The 25108-nt window shown below is 47.9% G+C and overlaps 7 protein-coding genes across 7 annotated transcripts; 2 read left to right on the forward strand and 5 right to left on the reverse strand.

The window, feature by feature from the left end:
- Positions 1 to 6560: 6560 nt before the first annotated feature.
- Positions 6561 to 8368, reverse strand: GUITHDRAFT_158439 (hypothetical protein; the record flags this gene model as incomplete). The annotated part of the gene is made up of 12 exons (XM_005825998.1): positions 6561 to 6632; positions 7051 to 7116; positions 7166 to 7243; positions 7298 to 7388; positions 7434 to 7472; positions 7518 to 7636; positions 7681 to 7788; positions 7851 to 7888; positions 7945 to 8059; positions 8112 to 8147; positions 8197 to 8265; positions 8309 to 8368. The coding sequence occupies 12 exons, from the start codon at positions 8366 to 8368 to the stop codon at positions 6561 to 6563; spliced, it is 891 nt and encodes a 296-aa protein (XP_005826055.1).
- A 1321-nt stretch (positions 8369 to 9689) lies between these two features.
- GUITHDRAFT_143692 (hypothetical protein) lies at positions 9690 to 11087 on the forward strand (the record flags this gene model as incomplete). Its single annotated transcript, XM_005825999.1, has 4 exons — positions 9690 to 9725; positions 9856 to 9945; positions 10013 to 10945; positions 10998 to 11087. The coding sequence occupies 4 exons, from the start codon at positions 9690 to 9692 to the stop codon at positions 11085 to 11087; spliced, it is 1149 nt and encodes a 382-aa protein (XP_005826056.1).
- A 251-nt stretch (positions 11088 to 11338) lies between these two features.
- GUITHDRAFT_76609 (Prefoldin protein, subunit 2) lies at positions 11339 to 11827 on the reverse strand (the record flags this gene model as incomplete). Its single annotated transcript, XM_005826000.1, has 1 exon — positions 11339 to 11827. The coding sequence occupies one exon, from the start codon at positions 11825 to 11827 to the stop codon at positions 11339 to 11341; it is 489 nt and encodes a 162-aa protein (XP_005826057.1).
- A 1239-nt stretch (positions 11828 to 13066) lies between these two features.
- On the reverse strand, positions 13067 to 13494 carry GUITHDRAFT_76592 (hypothetical protein; the record flags this gene model as incomplete). The annotated part of the gene is made up of 4 exons (XM_005826001.1): positions 13067 to 13129; positions 13182 to 13244; positions 13298 to 13381; positions 13435 to 13494. Coding segments are annotated over 4 exons (270 nt in total), but the record flags the coding sequence as incomplete, so codon positions are not given.
- Positions 13495 to 14713: 1219 nt separating this feature from the next.
- Positions 14714 to 16551, forward strand: GUITHDRAFT_114735 (hypothetical protein; the record flags this gene model as incomplete). The annotated part of the gene is made up of 12 exons (XM_005826002.1): positions 14714 to 14837; positions 14880 to 14942; positions 14993 to 15120; positions 15168 to 15384; positions 15434 to 15501; positions 15546 to 15595; positions 15778 to 15841; positions 15897 to 16007; positions 16054 to 16115; positions 16160 to 16280; positions 16325 to 16388; positions 16493 to 16551. 12 exons carry the CDS (start codon positions 14714 to 14716, stop codon positions 16549 to 16551), a joined length of 1131 nt encoding a protein of 376 aa, XP_005826059.1.
- Positions 16552 to 16684: 133 nt separating this feature from the next.
- GUITHDRAFT_114736 (hypothetical protein) lies at positions 16685 to 18152 on the reverse strand (the record flags this gene model as incomplete). The annotated part of the gene is made up of 9 exons (XM_005826003.1): positions 16685 to 16745; positions 16794 to 16886; positions 16931 to 16962; positions 17060 to 17115; positions 17156 to 17209; positions 17256 to 17388; positions 17430 to 17563; positions 17613 to 17804; positions 17852 to 18152. 9 exons carry the CDS (start codon positions 18150 to 18152, stop codon positions 16685 to 16687), a joined length of 1056 nt encoding a protein of 351 aa, XP_005826060.1.
- Positions 18153 to 18482: 330 nt separating this feature from the next.
- GUITHDRAFT_143695 (hypothetical protein) lies at positions 18483 to 24499 on the reverse strand (the record flags this gene model as incomplete). Its single annotated transcript, XM_005826004.1, has 5 exons — positions 18483 to 18835; positions 18883 to 18919; positions 18968 to 23161; positions 23224 to 23317; positions 23373 to 24499. 5 exons carry the CDS (start codon positions 24497 to 24499, stop codon positions 18483 to 18485), a joined length of 5805 nt encoding a protein of 1934 aa, XP_005826061.1.
- Positions 24500 to 25108: the final 609 nt, after the last annotated feature.

Below are 25108 nucleotides of genomic sequence, written 5' to 3' on the forward strand. Positions count from 1 at the left end.
TGCTGTTACGTCCCTCTGTCCGAAACTTGAACTCCAACCAGTGATTAAAATTCAAAGACGTCAGTCGTTCAAGTCTCTGCGATAGAGTCTGTATAACAAGTAGGTAGTCTCTCACTCTCATCGAGCTATGCTCAGCGCTGAACACTCTTCCATGCAAACCACAGATGTTGGTTGAAGGGATCTCCCTCTTGTTTGACAAGTGCAAAGTTGTGGACAAAATCTCTCCCCTATCCCAAGGACCTGATTTGAGTGCTTGGAAGCACTCGAATAATACGTGGTCGTTTTGCTTGGAATATCCGTGCATGATTGAAATCCACTTTGTGCAAATTTTGGTATATGAAGTTCTCATGGATTTTTGCAATCCTGTCCAAGTTTGAGTCACAACGCGTGTGACATTCTTGTAGCTCTCATTTTTCTTCACATTGTAGATCCATTCGCGCAATTCTAAATTCCTTGTTTGACTTCGGGACAAACTCAACAGGACTGCTGTTGACTGACCGCAAATCATTCCTTCAATATTGCTTGTAACTGTCACTGTCTGAGAACCATGACTCAATTGCTGGCATATCTGTTGTAGTTTTGCGTTTATCTTCGCTTCAGACTCATTTTCACTCAATTGTATTGCATAAAGCCTTGCTTGTTTAAAGTCAAGTATTGGGAAGAAATCTTTCGCAACAGATTCATGACTTATAGCTAATTTCTCTTGAATCCAGTCAATCAAGATAGGATATTCTGATTTGTTTCTGCCTTCACTAGAAACCTTGATCCAGCATAAAATCCAATGCTTTGGACCCCAGAAACGATCCTGGACTATCGAAATCCATTTTTCAAAGCAACATTTCTTCGTGCTGTCCATGTGATGAAGATAAAACTTACGTGCAATCAGATGATTCATCACAAACTTGCTCCAGAGCCTCACGACATGCAACAAAGACAGCAACCGACGGAGACGCTCAGTTCTGAGAGCAAAAGCTCGTTGCCTTTTATGATCGTTCCATTTGAAAAACCACACATTGAAGCATCCTAGAACAATAGAATGCTTCTTGTTGTTTTGAAGAATCAAGAGCATATGAATAATGTTCACCGATTGTTGCTCAGGTCCTTTCAAGACAGCGACGACCTTAGAGAGCAGAGAGCGGGTAGATCTCACCTGAATGGAATGTTGCAATCTCTTATGCATTTTAAACTCCATGCACATGTTGTGCCAGCTGCCAAATGAGGTTGAGACCATCACCTGATGTTTAGATTCTATGCTTCTGCAAAGTTCAGAGACTTTTCCACATCTGCTCACTCCTTCTTGATGAGAGATCCTGAAATATGTTCTGAAGCTAGAAAAGAAACGATTGCAATGCTTGCTCCGACCCCATCTCATGGTTCGGACAACAAGGATCCAGCAGTCAAATATGTCTTTCTTCGCTGTAATTTCTAGCCTATCAAATAGTGAAAGTATCCCTGATTTTAACCTTTGTTCAAAACAACAAAAACCTTGATTGTGCATTCTTAATCGATGCCAGCTGCTGAAGATCGATCGAGTTGACTTTTTCGCATTATCTTTGATAAAGTTGGCGATGTACTTGAGTAGATGATAGTTTCTTAATAGGGAAAATTTAGAGACAAGTTGGGAGTGACAAGATCGCTCCTGCATCAATTTTTCTTTCAAAGCGTTGATGGTTTCCCTGAAATTTGCTCGATCCCTCACTACAGTATCTTCTAGAGCGTTTTTGATCATCTGTACGTCCTTGGACTTTGCCATATGGCAATCAAGCTTCCAAGTGAAAAATATCTTTAGCTTGTAGAATTCTTGTTCAAACTTGGACTCCCGATCGTAATGTGCATTGATTATGTCAATGGATAGATCATTCGTTGTGAGTAATGTACTCCGCCTCGTCAAATGGCAAATTCCTTTCACAGCTCGCTCAGGCGTGAGGGACAACATTTGCGATATCAATGTTGAAAGTGAATATTTGTAATGTATTGCTCTTGCAAAGAGAATGATCGATTGCTGAAGCAGAAAACATTCATAGAAGCTGTTTTTCATCCGAGAAAAGGCGAAAACGAGTATGAGCTTGCGTAAGTGTTTGACGGCAAAGATTTCTATGCGTTTGCACAGTCCCTTCCTCAAAATCAATCTTTGCCAAAATATGAAAGCACTCTGTAGTCGTGACAAGTGGGTTTTAGAAGATTGAGCTTTCATTTCTGTTTGAAAATGGGTGGCAAACATAATATATTCTTTCCAAGCATGAAAACTAATTTTCTCCTGATAACGGAGTTTACTTTCCAGATATGCAATGTACTTCCATGCATTATTTTGACCAAGTTGTTTTGAAGCTATGCAATCCACTGACCATGCACAGAACGCATGCTTTTTGTGCTTTAAGTTCCAAGTTATTTCTTTATCCTCAACATATCTCTTCGCTTTCATCAACTCTCGGAAAGCAGTAAAAGATCGCTGACAAAGAAATCGTTTTCCTACAGAAAGTTGCAATTTGGTCACCATTCGAATGAACTTCTGCAGAGTCAGTGTCAAGCGCCACGATTGAAACGTTTCTGACTTTACAGACTGCGAAAATCTAATCCGTTGAATCTTGTCTGACATGCCTGCACGTGTGCGATCAAGTTCACAAATCCACATGGATGTAATCCATTGGCGAAAGAAAGCCGATGATTTTTGCATGGATCTCCTGCGAATAAGCATCTCCTTTTTCAGATTGAAATGCAAACTTTCCAACTGCTTGACTTTATTCAACATGCTTCCAACTTTCCCTCCCAAATAAACTCTGCAAAATGAATTGAAGTATGCTGATTTCATAAAATTCACATTCTCCATGTTTAAGAATTTGTAAGAAGAAGTCAACGATTGTGATTTCCAAGTCATCAAAGCCTTTGATGCTCCGAGACGATGTTGGAGCAATTCAATTTTTGCAACAAATCTTAATGTGATTTCAGAAGAGGCATTCGCAAATCTCACCCTTTCCCGCAAACAACTCAAAATCATTCTCCGATACTGTTTGAAGCTTCTTTGTACAAGCAATGCAAGATCTGTGCAAGAATTGCAGATCATTTGCAAGTTTTTGAAAGACCTCATGATTAAGTGTACATCATGTCTCCAAATACTTTGATATTGTTTCCTTATGATAGAAAACGAAGATATCTTGCCTGTCAAAATTCCAGATCGAAGTGTGCTGTTTGTACTCACTGATTGTCTTTCCAGTGCACGTACGACTGAAAGTAAGATGTCACCTTTCCACCTGTGTTGCTGCTCTTGCAATAAGACAAATTGCAAACACATCTCTATGTCCGATTCCATGTCGATACAATCGATGTCAAAGTTGCAACATGGAAATGGAATTTTTCTCTGAATACAGAAACTCATTATCGACCGATTGAGATCAATCAAAACATTTCTCCTGATAAGCTCTTTTCCATACTTGTATTCTCGTACATCAAATCTTCTCAGAGTCAACCGGCAATCAATGTTCTTGCAGAATCTTTGGACATAGAGGCGCTGCAATTTGCCCTTCTTCTGGATACATTGATTCCAAGAATGCAGCACATTACGCAACAATCGATTCTGCATCCTTGAAATTGAATTCTTCAGCAATGAATACTTCCTGTTCTGCAGCCTCCATTCTTCAAACTGTAACCTGTACACGAAAAATCGTTCTTAGTGCATCTTTGAACATTTGACAAGCTATCATTCTTACCTCAACAAATATTGGTTTGCTATGCTGACCTTTGTGAATTCGAACCATTTGAAAAGTGAGTTCATGATCTGCAAGTTTTGAATTACACATACTTTTTGATTCGAGGAAATCGCAACTCACACGAAAAGACCTGACGGACTCTGTTGGAGAGTCTGTGTAATTCAAACTGAGCTCCATTTTCTCACTCTTGTGATACCAAATTTCAGGACAGGTTTTCATCTGCCCTCAATTCGGTATAGAGGAGGAAGGCTACATCGCCTGTCTTGTGAATGAAGTCAAGGATAAGCGTCAAGGTACATGAAGTTCATTCTCTTCCATCGATCGCATTTGAACTACTTGCTGCAAAAATTCCACTCCACATTATAGATGCAGTACTAGCTTGTCCTCGGGTAGTCAACATGACTCCATCAGCTTTTTTAAAATCTAATCATTCCATCTATTCGATTCGCCAAATCTTGTCTTGCGCCCTTTAAAATGCTACTCTTTCGCTACCTAATCCGCCATCGAACTCGCCGCACTCTCTATCTCAAGATGCCCGCCGTTCTGCCCAAGGTGGAAACGACTACACTTCTTCTTTTCTGTATATCCTTCACGTGTGTGCAGCATTCTTCAGAGTCTCTTCCTTTCTTGTCATATTCTTGTTCAATCACACTTCCCCCGGGCTTTTTTTCTCCCGGTTTTGCCGAAGTTCATCGTCAGCGCCAGCAGCAACGGGGACATCAGCAGCAGCAACATCAGCAGGGGATGATAATACCATCTCAGCATCACATTCTTGCTCTCTACTCCATCGTCATTTTCTCCTTGCCTCATTCGAACGCTCTTATTACTTTCCCCGCCATTTCGCCCTGTCCACACACTACGGTACTCCGACCAGGCTGCTGCCTTTAAGAAACATTCATACTTGACCTAATCACTCGCTGCTGCCCCACTACTAACTCTCTGACTCGGGCCTACTGACATCTTTAAAAAATTATTGAGCAATTTAGTGGGCGACGGGCCCTGCGCTTGTGATTTCAAGCTCGCCTCACCCTTGAGTGTTGGAGACAGAACACGGTATGCCTAATGCATTTTCGCTGCCTTGGATTGTTTTTAAAACGGGCTCGTGACCGAGGAAGGAGGAGGCCGCCCCAGGGCCATGCACGGATAAATGGAATGCGATGAATGGGGGAGGGGCGGCCAAGACGTAAATGCTGAAGGAACTTGCGGGCATCATACGAGTTGAGCCAGCAATCAAAGTTCAGCAGACATGTTATCATTGATGTCGTGTGTTTCACTGATTGCTTGCTTGATTGCTGAACGATTTTCATATACATCTGCCTGAGGAGAACCAGTGGTCCACATACATGGGGTTTAACGTGCGGGTGGTCGTCGTGAGCACCTGTAAGTTGATCTCTTCTCTTCCTTGATGTGGATCGTCAGATTCAAGATCGGAAGTATGCATCTCATCCGTGCTCAGCATTTCCTTCTCTCAAGCTCGATCACTTTGTTAAATAAATTGTACAATAATCTGCTGTAACTAAACGTCTCTTTCCACTCAAAAAAACTGACTGGTAGCGTATCTCACAAAATAGATGGCCAAACAAGCATGTGGTGTCGTGTCATACAAATCACCTGAAGTCCCGGACCATTTCGCCCTCCCCTTCCAGCCCAAGGCGGCAGGGAGCGCTTCAGATCTACCGTTACAAAGAATAAATGGCCAGCACGGCAAACTGTCACAAAGAGCCATGCGCAAATCTTGGCAGCTGTCATGATCACGAGATTGTACAACGACCTGTGCAAGTAGAATATCAGAGATTGTCATGGTCAACAGCATCGCAGGTTCTTACAGCCGCTCTTTTGAATGTCATTCTCAAACTTGTGCTCATTCCCGTTCAAATCCTGTACCATCAGTCACGACGAAGGCATCTAGGAATTCTCTGTCACCTTGTCCATAGTCGGAGGCAGCTTGGAGGTAGCTTCTATGACAAATTCAGGTATTTCCAACAATCATTCGTGAATGTACCCTGAGGAGGCTCTGGCGCAGCTTCATATGATGGTTTCTCTCTACTTGCTTGCTCCTTTCTTGTCCGTCGTTCTTCCACCTCTTCTCTCTTCTCATCTCTAGCCGTCAGCGGCGGGCCAGACTTAGCCTGCGGGCTTGAAGTGGCATACAGGTTCTCATTCTGGGGATTGTTTTGTTGAGCAAGAGCCGTGGTGGCAGGGCTGCGCAGGCTTCCAGATGAACCTCTTTCATCCCCTGGGGTATACTTTGTCTCCCTTCGAGCTTCATACTTGCTGTTGCTTGACTTCTGCAAAACAAGCGCAGTCACATGAGCTCAATCAAATGCCGGCTGCAGCATAATCGAACATGACAAAAGCATTCAAGGGAGAAGAGGAGCAAGAATCTTACATCGGGTTGTTCACTTCTTTCTGTCCCTTTCGCCGATCTACAAGAAAATGATCAGCAATGTTGTAATATGACACTTCCGAGGGAAGTATTTCACCTGTCAAAATACGAGTCTTGGCTTCCCTTCAAGAATAACGTCAGTTTTGGCAAAAAGATATCATCACAAGTACAGAATGAGATTGTCGAGAATCTCGCTTCACACGGTCTACCCCATTTAGCTGAGTGAAAAAAAAATCAATTTGCTTCAGAACAATATGCCAGGGTACCTTGACTCCACTTCCAGATACATAGCTGGATGACCTTCCTCGCTTTTCACTGGAGCAAGTTTTTCAAATCATAGTTCGAGTTGCCAGGAATTCTTGCAACCTTTCCACCCTGTTGCTCTCAGACCTCAATGCTCCATGACGCGGTGTCATGACAGAGCTGTAAATCCTCAACATCATATTAAGTGCAAGGAATATCATAGCACTTCACCTGCTTCCATCAAAGCGGACATTCCCCGTTCCATCATCATATGCCTCTGTTTCAATTACTTTGCCATCCTATAAACCAGAGTGATCAGCATCATTTCAATGTGCGCAAACTTGCGCGAATTCCATTTTTGCACAGACCTCAATTTGTGATATTTGATGTTCATGAGTTGAAACATCTCGATCTCTCCCTTCAAGCACAAGTTACGAGTGGGGCACAGAAATCGTGCTGGGCACAGGGCTCACCATTCCCGGGACCTCGACGAACAGATCCATACGAGCTGTTGTTCATTCCATCGAAGCCCGGGTACCCTGACCCGACACGACTTCCTGGTGTCTCCTTTTTCGATTTGGAACGTCAAAAAAGCTAGTTATCAAAGCGCATTGTTGTTACCTGCTCCCAATCATATGCAGTCTGTTCGGCAATCCCTCCGCCCAACTTATATCCACAAGAGTCAAAAACAGAAACATGAAAGACAAAAGCAATCACCTGATCTAATAGCTGTACAAGATAATCATAATCTGGGCAGTCAAGGTAATCCAACGCTTGCAGATGCTGAAATGAAACATAACGAGGAATAACTGCAAGCAAGTCATTGACAAACCTGCATGAAGCTGAGGTATGTTGGAGGAAGATCGCGGACAAGCTCTGCGCTATTGAAATGGATTTTGAGAAGTCCAATCTAAAAGATTTGGAAGATTGAGGAAACTTCAAACTCATTGAATCGAAACCAAACCTCTTCTTTGTCCTTCAACTTGCGCCAAGGCAGTTGTCCAGTGAGGAATTCGATCAATACGTACAGGACTGACCAGAGGTCATCTCGGCGACTAAAAGCATTTTACAAAACAGCGAGGACCAAGAGCAGTGAGCACCTCAATTCTTTCGAAAGATGCGAATTGATCGAGGCATAACTGCAGCAAGTTGTCAGAATGCCTTTCAGGATAACCTGTCGTTACCGAGCAGTCCCTCTAAATCCAGCAATGTCCCGAGCAGGCCTGATCTGACCTGACGGGAGACGAAATTTCCTCGTCAAGCCAAAATCAATCATAACACACTGCTCTCTTCTTCCAGGAGCCTGACTTTGTATGAGATGTACGTCACCAGAGGATATATATTCACCAGGCCCATTGCGAAGTTAGAAGGCTTTACATCTCTGTGTAGGTACCCCAATTCATGAATCGCTTTGACAGCTTGAACCATCTGAATGCCAAGCCTGACAGTCGTCCACTAGCAAAAGGCTTCAAACAAATGCAATCCTCTGTACCCACAAAAGAATTCTTTTGACTTACCAGTGAAAATCTGCCATTCGGGCGTCTTCTTCTCAACTCTGTTCACGATTCGGACCACTCAATAATAAGGAATTGCTGGCAATGATTCACGAACCTGATAGATTGTCTCCAAGGAGTTCCATAACAAGATAGTTATGGTTTTCAAAATGCCCGCAATGCACGTAGCGACATGCAAATGGTGAATGTTGCAATTTCTTGAGGACCGCAACCTTTTTTTCTAGTCAATATGTGCAAAACAAAATGTCAAGGATTCGTCGTCACCTCCATTTTCAAGACTGCTTTTTTGTTGTCCCATCTCTGTTCATAGACGTCATAGACGAAGCTTCATTGAGTCTTTTGCCTTTACCTCAAGTTTTACTGCTACAGGATCTTGAGTGTTAAGGTCACAACCGCTGTAAATTTCTCCAAATGCCCCCTTACAACCAGTCAGGGTTGAAATTTACCAAGAAAGCCAATACCTGGCCTATTTTGCGGGTGAGTTTCCATCTTCCTTTCAGAACTGTGCCTTCGCCCACCATTCCGTCTAAACCGAAGACGTTATCCTACGGCTCAGCTTGTGCCATCCATGTTCCAAGATCAGCAACACGACAGCTAATGCTAGTTCCTGGAGTGACAAGAAAGCCAAAGTTACAAACATTCAGAATTGACCGAAATGCTTTGACAAAATTCTCCCATGGAATGTTAGGAATTGAAAGGTGATCAACACAGGATGATCTCTATATACTACAAACCATGACCAAACTCTGAAGATTACATGTATATGCTTCTATCCATCGAGTGGTTCGATCAGCCATGAGCGCTTTCTGCTTCCATAAAGTTGGACCGGATGCAAACCATCAGGTGTCCTACACTGCTCCTTCCAGTCATCACCCATAAGTTACTGGTCTGATTGTCCAAGCACTAGCTTGTATTAGCATTCTTCGTACTTGATTCGAATTCTGTCTATCTCATATGTACCTTTGTTTATCCCCATCTCTTCTCGAAGTCCTACACGCCTTCTCCTCGAGTTCTAATTCTATAACATGACTGATTACCCACATTCTTATACCAAATTCATATGTCCAAATAATACTCCTTGCTACGAATCAAAGAAATGGTGGTATGGTACTGCTAATCTGTTCCTGACACATGGACATGATCCAAAGTCTTCAGTTCCCGAGCCTTAAATCGATCTTGATACACACATTCGAAAAATATTATCCCCTGTTCCCATGATTCTTATATGGAGTCATGATGGATTATGTTTACATGTTTCAAAAATCTCCTTCTTCTTCGTTATTCCTACCCTCAGCATCTCCTCCTCCTTCTTCTCCCCCTCCTTACAACCTTCCCCCCTCCTTCCCCATGAGCGCTCATCAACCTCTGACCAATTGATGACCACCCCCACTACCTGGACCCCTTTTCCCCTTACACCCACCCTACTCGGGAAGTTGTCACCTACCCATCAGATTCTCTCCGCACCCTACCCGTACCCACAATGACCGATCACCCACTGTTTATCCTTGAATAGACCCACCTTTTCCCCTCAAAATACCCCACCACATCTGACCTCACCCTTCCGAGCTAGGCATCGATTCATCCCTGGACCCCTACCCAGAACTTTTTTGTTGATCGTCGGGGGTGGGTATCTCCACCCCTCCATTGCATAGCAAAATCACCTTTCCAAGTACCCCTACACTGACCTTCTCCCTACAGCCCATCGCAGGTTTGATTCGTACCATTGAAATATTGACTAAACACTTTTCAAAAACTTTTTATAACTCAATATTCAGTTACGGCAGTTACGGTGGTGAAGGGGCGTCAGGAATGGTGATGCCTACCCCTAGCCGGAAGTTGGCAATGGCGACGGCGACGGCGACGGCGATTGCGATGATGGTGAGTGAAATTTTATTAGAGAAAGTTTGACAAGTTGTGTGGCTGAGTGGAACGGGAAGGTGTACGGTGGAGGGAGAGATTGTGCGACAGAGGAGGGGAAATCATGCCGTAACTCAATCTTCCTTTGCAGTTAGCGCTGGGGATCGGCATCCTCAAACAGGATCTGAACCCCCTTTCCAACAGTGTGGACGAACCTGTTGGATTGTTCCAAGGAAATCAGGTGATTGATCAAGAAATCTGATGTGTTTTTCGCTTCTGAAGAATGGAAGTTGACTTTTTCCCATCAGAATGGGCGAATTTACCAGGAGCGACCGATATACAATGAACTTCAACCTCAATGGAACTCAAGAATGTCGAGAATTTATGCGAACACGCTCAACGGTTGGCAACAAAGGAACGGGTACAGAAGAGAGAACACCAGAGCAAAGATTCCTATGCAGAGGATAGCAGTTGATTTTGAAGATGAAATTACCCCCCTCAAGAGATCTGTCGAAGTTATTCAGGGCGAAATCAACGACATGCAATCAGAGATTGCCAACCAGCAGAAGTTGATCAATTCTTGGAGGCGAAGCCGCACCAATCCTGCCGTTACAGCAACTCCTCAGCTTCAGTTCAAGGTGCCGGGACCCATTGAAATTGACCATTTGAGTTTGCCTGGTGGCTCATACTCACTCAGTCTGTCTGATACGTCTGCCGGAAGCACTGCAGTTCTGCAGTCTGGTAATCATCAGTACCAGGTTGCTTTGCAGAGGCAGGCGAATACAAAAAAGGCAGCGATTCCGCTGTCCGAGATTGACAAAAGTGAAGCGAAGCGGGCAGTCAGGCTTTATCTTCAACAACGTGCAAAGGCATTGGAGGCCATGAGAAATTATCATAATTCGGTATCCTCCCAGCAGACCGACAAGGAACATGTGTCTAGCTCGTTGAGCTCAAAAGAGAAGTCGAAACACGCAGGTGGTAATGTGGGGCCGACCGCAGTGCAGAGCTTGAGGAGCAAACTATCTCGGCAGTTGGCAAGACAAGAAGAGGAAACCAAGATTCTTGAAGAAGCGACCCGTCTGAAAGCCAAAACTGAAGCTGCTGAGGCACAACATGCCAAACAAAGATTTACACGTTTCTCGAACAGTGTGGGCAAGGAAGCCAAAGATATTATCGCGAAGTTGCTTTCAAAGGATCTAAGAAGAAAATCTCATCAAGCGAGTGAACGGGAGGGAAAACAGGTCAACTCTCCTGTGATCTTGGCAACCGTAAACTAACGATGGTGAACAACAGGACCAAATGGGGAAGCAGGATCCACATCTACAACTCATCGACGAGGTTGATAGAGCACTGAAAAATCAACTCAAGAACGACCAAGTGTAGTACTTTAAATGTTTACTATGTAAAGTTGAAGACGTCAAACCAAGCTTCCGTTTCACAGTGTTGGATGATATATGTCCTTCTGCAGTATTAACTATAACTAAGAGGATCATGCAGAAACGAGCAACAAAACGAAACTTCGTTCAATGGCACAGTGTCCAGTGGATGCTTAATGTATTCATTGAGATCAAATTTCACGGCTCACGACAAGAGTAACGCAACCGCTTGCAAGCACATGTAAATGACGTTTGTGATCATCGTCGCACGACCTTGATATCATGCTGCTCTTCAAAATTTCTAAATTCTGTTGTCTTCTCACTGAATGCTTGTTCGAGATCCCGTGTCGCTTTGTCTAGCAACTGCTCCTCACTCTTAATTGCGGATAATATCGTGCTAACGTTCGACTGCATAAGAACCCCTCCGATGGAGCGATAGCATGAACGGTTACCATCATACTGAGCCAGAATTTCTGCAGTTTGTGCATGGGTATCTCTGTCTTCTGACATCACTGAAAGTCTTTCAGATATTTTCTTCAGTTCCTGTCGTCGTTCCTGGTACTCGTTCAAAAGTGCTTGGTTTGCTTCCTCCACTTTCTCACCACCGCCCCTAAGTGGCTGAATAACGGTTCGAGAAATTTGGACTAGTTTGGTCCTGGTGTCATGTAAACATTTGAAACTCCCTTGGCATTCGATGTTCAACGTGAGAACAAGAAAAGTTGCTGTTGCAACACGAAAGGGATTCATTCTCGTTTACTTCTGCTTGATACCTTCAGCGGCCTTTGCAGCAGGAACATTGTCAGAGAATTCGCTCAAGGCATCCGCGGTCTTCTTCATCTTAAAGATAGTGAATGAGTACGTTCCAAGTGCAAACACGGCCAAGGCCGCCGCTATCTGCTTATTCCTTGTCAACATTCCTGCATCCATTTTTCCTGCCAAGAAATATGAGGATCGGAGCAACAAATTGAGAAATGTTTGTCTACAGAAACAACATGAGAAACAGCTCAACTTCTGAAACATCTCAAGGTTTCATGCATCGGGGTATGTTTGCACGAACACACCATGAGTGACCAAAATCCAAGATATGCAATACTGTGGCATCCTATCAACGCTCCTTCTATGCCCGGCAACGTCAAGAGTGCTTTACTACATGCTCTCCATGTTACTTCTTATCTATCATCACGGTCCCTTCCTTTCTTCTCTACTGCATTGCTGTTCCTCGCCGCGATCAGGTTTTACATGACACTACCCCCCTGTATCCGACACCCCAGTATCGATCGAAAGTACCCCCCGTTGCAAGTAATCAAATCCATTTCCTGAGCCCTAGGGGTGATGACCATCACCCCCTTTATTCTCTTCTAGGCTGCGTCGACACCTGGCAAGCAGAGTCTACCCCTACTTATGATATAATGTATAGGTCAAAGTTATGGGTAGGGTAGTCGGATAGAACTTCTCGATCACCTAGCTGTCGGCATACTGAGGGTCCCCCGGTCCCGGCCCCCGGGCCGGGCCTTAGCCAAACTCACTGTCAGTTTAAAACTGAGTTAGTTCAAGTCTAGCCTGAGAGCCGGTGCGGCACTCGGCCCTCGGAGGCTGATCCGAGCCCCGAACAGGCTTCGGAACGGCGGACCGTCGAGTCAATGACAATGACATGGAACTCTCGGAGTACCGTCGTACTCCGAGAGTTCAAGTTACTGACGGTCAAGTTACTTCACAGAGTCACCCTGACACCGTCACTGTCCGGTCGCACCGTTGAGCCGGCGGAGGCCATACGGCGAGAAGAGAAAAGTCAGAAAGTACAATTTCATGATAATGCACTAGTCACTGAGTAGCTGCAACCGTGAGGCTGGTGGATTCGTGCCGCAGTGCCGCTGTCACAGTGCGGAGGCCAGTCAGCCTACAGGCTAGTACGGTCGCCGCCCATATCGTATCATAGTTTACTCTTTGGATCATATAGAGCTCATGACACCCAGCTCATTGCTAAAATTAGAAGGTAGAACCATCATATCCCATGTTCTCACGAGGAACGTCGCGGAATTCGATGTAGACCTTCATGACGAAAGTCATTCCTAAAACATCGCAAGACATTCGCAAAACATACTCGGTTTGAACGAATTCCAAAAGGTTCCTCTTGCAGAAGATTGCAAACTTCCTTGCTGACAGCCTGTTGACAGCAAGGATTAAATGATAATAAGCTTGTCCGATTGAAATGCTGACCTTGTTGTTCTTTCCATTGATGCTTCCGAGAGATGCCAACTGGCAAAGCGCGCAAGGCTCATCCGAACCTCCCCACATCATGCTCTGTCGCAACAATGGTATTAATATCAGTGAATGCCTTCGATACGGAGGCAAACCTGGTTGTCATTGATCTGAATGGCTACGTAAGAATCAGGCTTGCCTAGAGTCTTTGCCACGACCTGGACTTCAATCAATCTTTGACGATATGTAACAGGGAATAGATGGAACACATGTGTTGCATAAAGCAAACACGAAGTTCGCAAAAAGGGAAATCATGATAGTAAAATTAGAAGACGACAACAAGATGGAATTATCGATTGTGAAATAGCAAAGTCTTGTGCTTTGAAACAGAGAGCACAAGGAAACCAAGACAGCAGAAGGGAATAAGCAAGGTGAGGAAGGGAAAAGGGCTAGAGGGAAAGGATAAAGATCAAACCTGAGTGAGTTTGGTCATCAACTCCTTCTTCTTGTCGCTGCTGTCGACCTTGACGTTCGTTGAGATCACCAGACTCGGCATTGCTCCGCGGTCAGATCCTCTCCCCGAGACCGTGGGTGGTTTGCTGGATTGTAGAAGGGGTACTTTGCGTCTTAACAAAGTAGGGTGGGTGGTAGCACCTATCGTATGGTGAAGACAGTGGGGTGGGGTAGTGGAAAACAGAAAGTTCTAGACCTATCTATAGGGGGTAGGGTTATCCTTTTTGGGCGGTCTGAGGCAGGGTCTGAGGCAGGGTCTGAGGAGCACTCCGGACAAGAGGGGGATGAGGGCACAAGGCGTGGTGTTTCTTTGAATTTCAAATTCAACTGTTCCGCCGCCATGGCACCTAACAGAACAGCCCTACGGGACGTGTCAAACAAGGTGAGAGATGATACAAACACGAAACCGAAGAGAGAAGTCATGGATGTTAGGATGTTTTTGATAAGAGAGTATTCTTTGCTATCAAATCCACTTATACATGAAAGCACGGTAGAGTTCTCCCAGCTGAGATGTGTTTGAATGCAAACAGGACAACATATTGAAGCCCAGTACCGAAAAGCATCAGCAGAAAGTGAGAAGTGTATCAATTATCTGGTTTGAAAATGACACCTTTGCCTAAGTTTTTGGCACAGACACGTGATTATGCCATCAAACAAGCTTTGGAAAGGTATTCAGCCTTTCTAGCAGTGCACATGATTGACTCATGCTTCTATTGAAAGTGCTTCAAGCTCTCCAGTTCTTGAAGAGTTCAACCACTCACGAGTACCTTTTGTTTCTCCTCAAAACTTCTCTGTATCTACTTGTTGCTGATCATCAGCACTCACTGACTGTTCTCGGAGACTGGAGAACAATCCTTCGTCAAGCATGATTCAGCAAGTGAGACGAAAGAAGCGCTCGACAGCTGCATCCGGCAGCTTGATATGATTTCGTTGAAGAACAATAGCAACCAAGAGGGAGCAAGCAAACTCTCTCCTGCTCCACAGGAACGATCAGGTGCAACTGAAGAGAAATTCCTCACCCCAGGTATCTCAACCTACTTCAAGGGTGAGCGAAGAAAAACAGAAACTCATGAAGATAATTTTGCAGATTCTCAATTGGAAAGCTTTCAGCCTGATGTAGTGGCGACGGATCGAGCTGTTGCTACTCTGGGTAGGCTGTGTTGCATTTCAGTTGGTTCACTTTTCTCAATCCTTGCCCAGGCCTTGCAATGAGAAAGCTTCAAAAAGAGCTGAAAATGCTTGGAAACGAGCTGAGAGGTTCGAGTAAATCTCCCCGGACTGAGGCTCAGATGACAATGAGTGATACTTGTGGCCCAGAGGACTGCCTGGTTCGTCTTCGAAATTCACTCGATCTGTTACTTATGGGTTTTCTCAGAATTTGTCAAATTCCCAGCCGTGCGATGTATCAACCTCATCGCTGAGAGTCTGTCCTGGAACAGCAAAGAAAGGAGAGCAAGAATGGCGAATCAGTTCAGACTTCACTCAAGATCTTGATGCGTCGGTTCAAGAAGACTCGCCCTCTATGCCATGTGCGCATGACCAGATCTCGGAATCAACAGCCCTGCAGAACGAGTTGAATGGTCGGACTGCAGGTAGACTAAACCATCCGATGATGTACATGTAAAGCTGATCGTCATGCAGAGGTGCAAGCTCTGTCTTCACACCTGACTTTGGTCACCCAAGCTTTCAAGAGACTCTTGGCTTCCAAGGTCTGCCCGCTGGCTTACTGTACGTAAAGTTGATCTTGAGTCAGGATGAAGAGATTGCAAATTTGAAGGGCATGCTTCAAATCAGAAAGAATGGGTCGACACCAAGAGGAGAATTAGAGTCTTGTTTGTCTGGGAGCAATGAGGTCAGTTGCATCAAGCATGTTTCTTGTGCCAGCTTTTCATGAAGATCTGAATTTAGTTTGAGCAGGCGAGATCAAATTCTGACTTGATGATTTGTAAGCACAAAGAAAATTCTCCTCTCTCTGACGCTTAAAGGAACCTGCTTCCAGTGATGCATGCGGCACGCGATGCTTTAAGAGAGAAGGATATACAGATCAAGGTATGTTCCTACTCAGCCTGGTTATTGTGTCAAGATCTCACATAGAATCGCACAGGATTTGCAACAAGCACACTTGCAGCACATCTCGGAGCTGGAGAAGAAACACTTCGAAGAGATTCGTAGGTTGCAGACAGGAACTCAACCAAGAAGATCGCAGGAGACGCAGGTAAACAGCATGAGGACGAGAGTTCGATCATTGAGGTACACCACAGTGCTCTTTGGATGACGGAGAAACGATCACGTCAGTAGGAAGGCTTGCGACTGTGTACAACAGGTTGAAGATTTTGCCTGTCCCTCCCTCCTCACTAGAGCGTGCAGTGAGTTGATGAGACACGCTCAACGAGCGGAGGAGCTGCAAAGGCTTGTCGACTCTCAGCGGCTTCAGCTGAACAGGATGCATCATGTCTCGCAAGAGAGCATCTACGCCAAGTTCACCAAGGTGAGTCCAGCTGGACCTTCACCTGAATGTCACACTATTCCCAGATGACAGCTGATGGATCTAAGAAAGAAGCAGTTGACCCCCCAGGTTGGGTGACAATCAAAGCAGGTAACGAAAATATCTTCTTTCCCCACAACTTTGCTTCCTGTCCTGTAGCCTCCTTTCTTCTCGTCTTCTGGTAATTCTTGTTCTGCCTTGTGACTTCCTCCAAGGTATCAGTGAAACCAAGATCCTTGGTGACTTCTCTGGCCCAAAGCGATTCTCTACCTGAGCACAAGCTGAATATCCAAATTCTCAGCTGGGCCCCAGCTGACTCTTGTACTTTTTATAGCCCTTCTCCATTACTAACTTTCGGTGAGAATGCTGAAATGAGTCTCAACAAATGAAAATTTCATTGCGATAAATCACGAATCTTCGGGCAGAAAGCCGTAATGTTTCAACCCCTCCAGCACTCCGAAGGCATGTCTGACAGGGCGATTTGTTATTGCAGTTGAACTCGGTCTCTTGTCCTACCTTCCCGTCGCATGCAGATGCTCCTGCCTCTTCACTGCTAGCAGCTCCTCCTTGGCGTTGCCAACCATCACCCCATGAGGAGCGTCCTCAAACCTGAAGAAGCCGTGAGAAGAGAAGTGGATGCGATCAGAGAGGACATGGAAGCGTCGTTGCCAGAATCTCCAGCAACCTGCCCAAGGAGCGAGGTGAGAAGAACGGTGAGGGAGACAACACGAGAAATGAAGACTTCGGGAAGAGAGCAGGATATGGGGATTAGTAGATCTCACCAGACACTCCGAGGGCGAAAGATTCAGGAGTTTCATGACATGTTTCTGTGCGTTGCCTACAAAATCAACATCTTGAACGCAATTTCAAAGTTCTACCTTTCCCTGCAGACTTGGGGAGGACGTCGACGAAGAAACAACCTGTTGTGTTTGCTGCCATCTATGTCATCATGGGGCAGTAAGGCAGGTAGAGCACAACCAGGAACATCGTCTAGTCCAGAAACAGTTGTGTTCACATGATAAGAAACCGAAGCGATGTTCATAAGGAATGCGATGCGCGGCTGATGCTGAGCATTGTCCGTTTCGATCTCACGTCTCAGATCTTCTCTCAACTGCTTACGTGTCAACTCCCGTGTCACAGGCGACAACTCACCTGGTCCACGGTGAAGTCAGCCTGAGGGATCTTGAAGGAGAAGAGGAAGGGGTTGCCCATGGACTCCCTCTTCTCCTTTATGCTCCCGTAGCAGCGTCTCAACCTCTCGCTGCCCATCACACGTTGTTGTACCACTTCACGAGGACATGTCAGAGGGTCATGGTAAGGCTGTGACGGACACACCTGTCTTGTCCCAGTCTCGGTCTAGCGTTTGCTTCCAACCCTCGATCTCGTGATAGTTGCCGTCGCTATCACAAGAGTAGATTTGCGTTCCACATGCTCCAATGAAGAAATCAGGAGTGATAATGTTCCATTTCTCTTTCAGCACTAGGTAGTCTTCGAAGCTCCTGCCTGTGTTGAAGACAAGTTTCCCTCCTGCGCCTTGGAAGTTACATTTCGACCTTCGGCTTTCAAATATGTACCTGAAGTGCGGCAGGAACGCTCCCACAAGGTGTTAAAGGATGAGAGCGAAGGTTCATCTCCCACAAGGGTGTCGTCCATGTCCGCAATAAGGGCAAACCTCGCCACATCGTCTTTCCCTCCCCTCAGTCTCAAGGATACATAGGATTTGCCATGAAGAGATGGCGAGGATGAGGTAAGGCAGGTAAGAAGAGAGGACGAGGACGAGGACGAGGACGAGGACGAGGACGAGGACACATCCACCAGCGCTGAGAGCATGGTGAAGAGCGTTAGCATCCCGCCCATCATCCCGCTTCTGAGCATGGACTGACTTGGAGGCGTAGTCGGCCTGACAAGGCGTAAGTGCCCCGGGCCGGGCCCGACGACGAGGGGCCGGCTGGGGCCGGCGGACTCGGGGGCACTGATTCGGCGTGTTAGGTTTGGGGGACAGCAGTCAGCAGAATGAGCAAGTGGTTCCGAAGTTCTGTCCTCGACTCTCCTGATTATCCTCATACTGATTTAACTTAACTTTGAGTAAAGTTATCACTACTCGCTCTGGTTTCTTGCGGTACTCATTGCTTCATCGAATGTTTTCATTCAGAGTTAGGAATCTTATTAGCAGCAGCGAGTGACATGATACAAGGCTGGCCGCCATCACGAGCCGATCAGGGTCAGGAGAGCTTCATCTGCCTCCTGCGAGTAGGCCCCACTCGTCTGGCTCAGCAAGGCATTTCCCAGCTCCGTCCTTGCCTCTTCAACAGCTCGAGCGAACGTTCCCTCCTGGAGGAGCATGGAGACGAGCATGATGGAGGCTCTCCTCATGCGCACGGGGCCCTTGTTGAGCATCGCGACGAGCATGTGCGTCACCTCGCTCTCGAAGTTGTTGCGCCCAGCCCCTGAGACGGTGGCGATGGAGGAGGCGAGAGGAGCGCGGAGGTCTTGGATGAAGGCGCGAGGGTCCTGGAAGGAAGGGAATCTTGCTAAGACATCAGCCAACCTGGTAAAACCTGCGCTGGGACGTGAGAGGGAGGAGGAGCAAGGTTCAGCTGCTCACCTCGGTTCTTGCAAGCGATAGAGAGCTCGTTCATCGTCTGACCATCATCATCAGCACCGGCCGCTCGATCACTCTCCTGCCTTACCTCCCTGTTGTCTTCGGAGCCCAGCTGGTCACCCGACAGGACCTTGGGGAGCTGGACAACCACGCAGAGGATGGAGTGGCGAGGGGTCGTGTCGAGGAGGATCCCTCCGGACAAGTTCATCACTTTGAGGAGGAGGCGGGAGCAGGCGTCGTAGCTCTTCTCGCTGCATATACCTTTGAGCAGGAGCGGCTTGATGCCCTCGTAAGGAGGGTTCCAGTCCTGCGGCGAATGAGCGAAGAGGATGTTCTGCGTGCAGGAGTCTCTGAGGTCGTAGCTGTGCAGGATCTGGAGCATGAGGGAGACGCCAGAGCAGTACACATCCTCGTTGAGTGAGAAGAGGAGGGCGATGGAGGACCAGAAGAGCTCCGGGACCAGAAGCAGCTTCGAGCTCGGCATCGAGCTGGCCATGAACTGCAAAGTCTTGACGCAGTCCAGCTGCTGCTGGAGGCTCCCTGGGGAGCGGGAGAGGAGGGAGGAGAGCAACTTGAGCATTCTCAGCACGTCCTGGCACTGCACCTCAGCTCGCAGTCTCCGGAAGATGGTCAGGCTCTTGGAAAGCTGCAGCCCTCCGTCAGCCTCTCTGCCCGAGCACACGGCAGAGTTGAGCGCCTCCTGCGCCCAGGCCTGCCGGAGGTCGAGGGAGTCTGACATGCCAACGGCTTCCAGGACCCTGTTGAGCTTCAGGTCGAGGAAACTTTCCAGCAAGTGAAGATCTCCTTCTCCTGCCGCGCTCGCTTCGAAAACGCTTGAAGCGATGCTCTCTATGGCCGAGTGCCTGTTCACTTCCTCCTGCCCGTCCTCTCCCTTGCCCCTCTCTTCGCCCGACCAGTCTCCTTCCTCCTCAGGGCTGACGATGCGGAACAAGTTGGAAGTACTTGACCTTGGGGAGGGCGATCGCATGAGGATACGCATCAGCGACACCAGCACAAACTTGCAGCTGGACTGCAGGCAGGTGCTGCTCGTGTCCTGCAGGCCACACACGCAGGTGTGAAGGAGAATGGCTGATTTCTCGCGCAGCAGGTTCCAGTCCTCCTGCTCGCAGCGAGCAAACTTGTTGATGATCCCGGCAAGCAGGATGATGACTGATGATCTCTTCACTCCGCTCGTCTCCTCCTCCTCCACGTCTGCCTCCTCATCCTCCTCCTGCTTCCCAAGAAACGCAGCGTTGACGTGCAAGGAAGGGTTGAGCTGGGCTTGCGAGGAGAGGGGATGGGGAGAAACTCTGAGCAGATCGCAGAGGAGGAGAATCACTTCGATCCCCGAGCTGCCGCATGCGCCAGCGGCTGCGCAGTGAACCTGCTTGAGGACGCGGTCGTTGCCTTGCGGGTCGAACTTGCCAGAGGAGAGGAGGCGGAGGAGGAGGAGGATGAAAGTCTTGCGGTTGCCAGGGACGGAGGTGAGAGCCTTCCAGAGGTTTAGCTTCTCCTCCTGCATGCTGTCAGAGATGCCGTCGAAGAGGAAGAGAAGGTCTGTGAGCAGGGCGTCAGCGTCTCCCCCCAGGGCAGCGAGGTCCAGCACAGACATCCAGGCAGAAAGTGCAAGCAGGAGAGCACGCGTGCGCTGCAGGATGTGCTCCTCCCTCGCCATCCTCTGCAGCTGGAACAGTCTGGCGAGGAAGGAGGAGGACACGCGTCGGATCACGTCCCCTCTGTCACCGAGGGAGCACAAACTCGCCACGTGACTCGACGCCCGCCTTCTCAGCTCCATCCGATCCCCTGCCGACATCACCCTCGTCCCGTAGGTCTCCGACTTGCTGATGCTCGAGGAACGCGATGTCCACGTCATCCTCGCCAGCGGGTCCAGCTGCTCGCACGTCCGCGCCAGCAGCTCGGCCGCGTGTCTCCGGGTCTCCTCGCGCTCGTCGCCGATCATGAGGATGAAGGAGACTATGATCTCCTCCTCCGGCAGGCTCACCTTCCCAGCTAAGATCGAGGAGGCAAGCACGTCAAAGTGACAGCTGGACAGCCAGCTGGAGGACAGGTGGACGCATTGAATACTCCACTGCTTCCCTGTAGGGTCCCCAAGGAGATGATGGTGAAGGGCGAGCTTGCCGCACTGCTGCTGCAGGAGGGCAGCATGGCACAGGCTGTCGTTGATCCATCGCTTCGTCCCTCCGGCCTCCTCCTGCTCCCCTTCCCGTCTTCTTGAGCACAGCTCCCTCTCGCTGTCTTCCGAGAGCTCGAAGGAGGGCCCAGCTAGCAGGGAGGAGAGAGCCCAGAGCTTCGGGAGGACGATGACGTCACCACCTGAGAAGTCAAACAGGTGAGGAAGGTGAGTCCTGGCACCTTCCTGGGTCTTGCTGGGATCCAGCATGCAAAGGTAGTCGAAGAGTTTTCTTCTCAGCTCGGGGGACCATGCAGAAGGAGACGCGTGAAGATCGAGTAGAGGAGCCGCAAAGACGACGAACTTACAGAGGGGAAGCAGCAGGACCATTCGCTTCTCCTCTGATGCTGTTGCGAGGTAGCCAACGGCGTCCTGGACGACGAGGAGGAGCCTCTCTGCCTGCTGCTTGGCATCTTGGGTGAGAGGGAAACGAAGCATCTGGGCAGCAAGAGAGGAGTAGAGGCGCAGGCGGCGGAGGAGGATGACTGAAGTTTTTGCCTTCTTTTTCATTTTGGGCTCGTCGATCACCTTGATGTTTGACAGGGTCGCTGCCGCCACCTCCTCCATACCCGAGGACTTCCCCAGCACAAACTCGAACATGTAGGAAGCTTGATCGTCGAGAGGATCCTTGAGATGAGCCGCCAGCTGCACAATGACATCATGCTTCTTGTGTGCTCCCTTGTGATCGAACAGGCGAAACTGACTCCAAGCTCCTCCTCCTTCACCGCCTGCGATAGCCATGACTGCGCAACACATCCATTCCCTCCAGAAGCCCCGCGGGATCTCATCTCCGCTCTTCTTTGTCTCGTACTCCTTGCTCAGCTCGAAGAACCTCCGGGTACAAACTTCTCCCACATAACGCGCAAACAGCTTCTTCCTGCAAGAGAGCGACGACGCGGCCTCGCACATCATGTCACTCCACGCGAACATCTCGAGCAAGCTCTCGTCCTGGCTGAAGGCGTCCAGACATCGGAGAATTTCGTCCTCACGTCCCTTCTCATGCTCCTCCTCCGCGTACCTGCTCAGGTCTGTGATGCTCTTCAGTTTCAGCCTGAAGTTTCTTCCCTCTTGGAAGCAAGTCATCAAGCAGTTGATCGCGCTGTCTTGCCTCCTCCTCCCTCCGAAGAGACTCCTTGTCATCCACATCACCTTCATGCCCAGGCGTCGCACGTCAGACGAGCGATGAGCGAGCGCAACCACCCCAAGCGCCTCCAGCATGTCCACAAGATCGTCCACCAGAGAGTCTTCTTCCCAGCTGGCCGACAGGCTCGAAACCCCCGCAAACTCGTTGACATGCATCAGCATCACCATGACGTCGCTCAGCCGCTCCTCGAAGATAGCATGCACGCAGAAGAAAAGCTCGAGGCAAGAGGATGCGAGCGACTCTAACAGCCTCTTCATCCTCCTCGCAGCCCTGCTGACGTCATCTTCTCCCTGCAGAGTCTCGAAGAGCGAGGAGAGGAGCAAGCGCGCCATGGCGGAGAGAGCATGCGACCGGATGGTGGGGGACTCGTTCGCCGATAGTCTTGTCAGCAGGGCAATCAGCTCCTCCTCCTCCATTGCTGGCTCCATGAAGGGAACGCAAGAGAGGGCTGCTATGACGCCCTTGCTTGCCAGAGGTTTGCTGGAGGAGCTGCTGTGCGAGCTCGTCTTCTTCGTCTTGTGCTGGAGTGGGAATACCGAGATCGACCCGACCTGAAGGTCCAACTCCCTCAGAACATCCGTGAAGGAATTCTGAAGAGGAGAAGAGAAAAGTTGCCATCTGCTCCTCCACTCGTAGAGTTTCGTTCCCTCCTCCTCCTTTGCCACAGGGCTCAGCATGACGCATATCCTCTGCATCGCAAACACTCCGACAAGCCTCTGGTCGAAATCTCCTTTGAGGAACGAAGTTACAACCTCGAAGGTCCAATCGCAACCAATGAAGGACAGGATCTTGTTCTGCTCTGCAGTCAACTGGGACATCTTCAACTCGTTCGCGTATGACATGTCGTTTCCAAAGAGGGTGATCAGATCTGCGGTCGCTTGCATAACTGCGATAGAAGTATTGCCCTTGGAGATGTTTGGCAGGTTTTCCTTGATCTTGTGCAGAGCCTGAAAGACACGAAGGCATCTCAACAGTCAACTGGAGGTCAAATATGCTCAACTCTACACACCTGACATGATTGCGGGATTTTACTTCTCTCGCAACCTGAGCATGCAGACAGGACTGTCCAGAGGCTTTCAAGGGCCATCAACTTCATCTCGCAACTGGTTTCACAACGATCAGATCTCATGCAGAACATCCTATAGCAGGAGAACCAACCTGCTGCTCCCCTTCCCAAACACTTTGCCGAATGTTCCTGCGGTCTTTGACGAGCAGATCACATCGAAAATGTCCTTTGTCAACAACTCCGACGCTCTTTTGTCAAACTTGTCGGCCGGAAGGGCTGGGAGGAGGGCAGCCATGAGAGGAACAGCGCTGAGAGTGTACTTGTTCTTATCCTTCATCACAGCACAACGACTCCACAGCTCCTCAATAGCTGAGCCCCACGCCTTGTTGTTCAAACTCAACTTTTCCTGGCTGCTTGCAAAGTCTTTAAGACAAGTTGAAAGGATAGCTAGTAGGTCTTGACGGAATTCCGTCTTCTTGAACTTGATGCTTTTGCTCTTGCAGAGCTCTGTCATCACTTTCAGTGCATGGACTGACTCCACAACATTCTCTTCGCTGCAGAAGTTGAAGGAGACTGATCTGAAGAGACTGACCAGTCGCATGCCTGTCAGTGTGGTGGTCAGGTTGATCAAAGCAAGGGTAAACATCGCATCAACACCTTCAGCCTTCTCTGATGATTGCAGGTTGAGGATCGCCGACCGAAGTTTGGAGACGAACGACTGCAGACGAAAGCAGCAGATCATCGAGAGGACTTTGACCTCATTGTCATGCTCGGACTCCAACCTTTGACAACGGGCTACGATCTGATCTGTGATCTCGTCGATCAACTGGGAGTCAAGGTTCCTTCCATCAAAGGATTCCATGATGGTTGCAAACACATCCACCATCAGACCTTCTCCAAAACTTTCGATCTCAGCAACATCGCGGTTTGAGCCCGACGATTCTAGAATGCTTTTGATCTTACTAAGATGTTCGACGTCTTTCTTCTCATGAATCGTCTGCAGATGTGCTTTGAAGAGCCCATCATCCACAGTCGTTCGGACTGCATCAAACAGTGATCTCTTCCACCTCTGCAGCAAAGAAACGACAAGCTGAAGCTTTTTCTTCGCCAAAGTGTTTAAGTTATGCAAACACCTGTCGAATGCAAGATGGATGTCTTCATTTCGCGCCGGAACCTTCAATCCCGCTGCAGAGAAAATTTTCTCTTCGGCGATTTCAATGAAACCATCAACAATCCTTCTTTCCAGTACAGTGAGTGAATCTTGTGTACTGTTAGCCATGATTCTTGGTGATATTCGAATCAGATATTGTGAACTTCCAGCATTTTGACCTGAATAACAAGTTACTATATGCATGCTTGAAATTGCTGCTTTTCAATCCAAGATTAAAAATTTCTTGAGTCTCAATCATAGAAGCAATCTGAATGGTTTGAACACACAAATTATGTTCGAGACATCTTGTAACTTTATATCCTTCCTCTTCGGCTACGATGCAAGAAATGGAACCTGTGTATCCCTCTTTTATCCTTCTTGTCTTCTAGCTGCATCCCATTCTCCCCCTCATCCTGTCTTTCTCCCTTCCTGGATTTCTTTCCCTCTCCTCCCATCTTCTCGTCCCTTCCCCTAAGGAAGCGCTTCCTTGCCCTTACACTGGCACGCCATTTCAAAATCCCACTTAGGTACCCCCACCTACTGAATTCCTGTTCAAACCACCGGTGAATTTAAACCTACCCTACCTTATTTTCCTGGTAGAAGCAGGGGTAGGTACTCTGAAACGCACTGAGGAAATGTATGCTCCGACTGGGATGCCTCTGACAGTGACTGGATGAGAACAGCTGGCCTGATGTTGACCCGAACTCAGATACATGTCTTACTCACAGGTAAGGTACG

This window comes from Guillardia theta (assembly GCF_000315625.1).
Source record: "Guillardia theta CCMP2712 unplaced genomic scaffold GUITHscaffold_78, whole genome shotgun sequence".
NCBI classification, from domain to species: domain Eukaryota; class Cryptophyceae; order Pyrenomonadales; family Geminigeraceae; genus Guillardia; species Guillardia theta.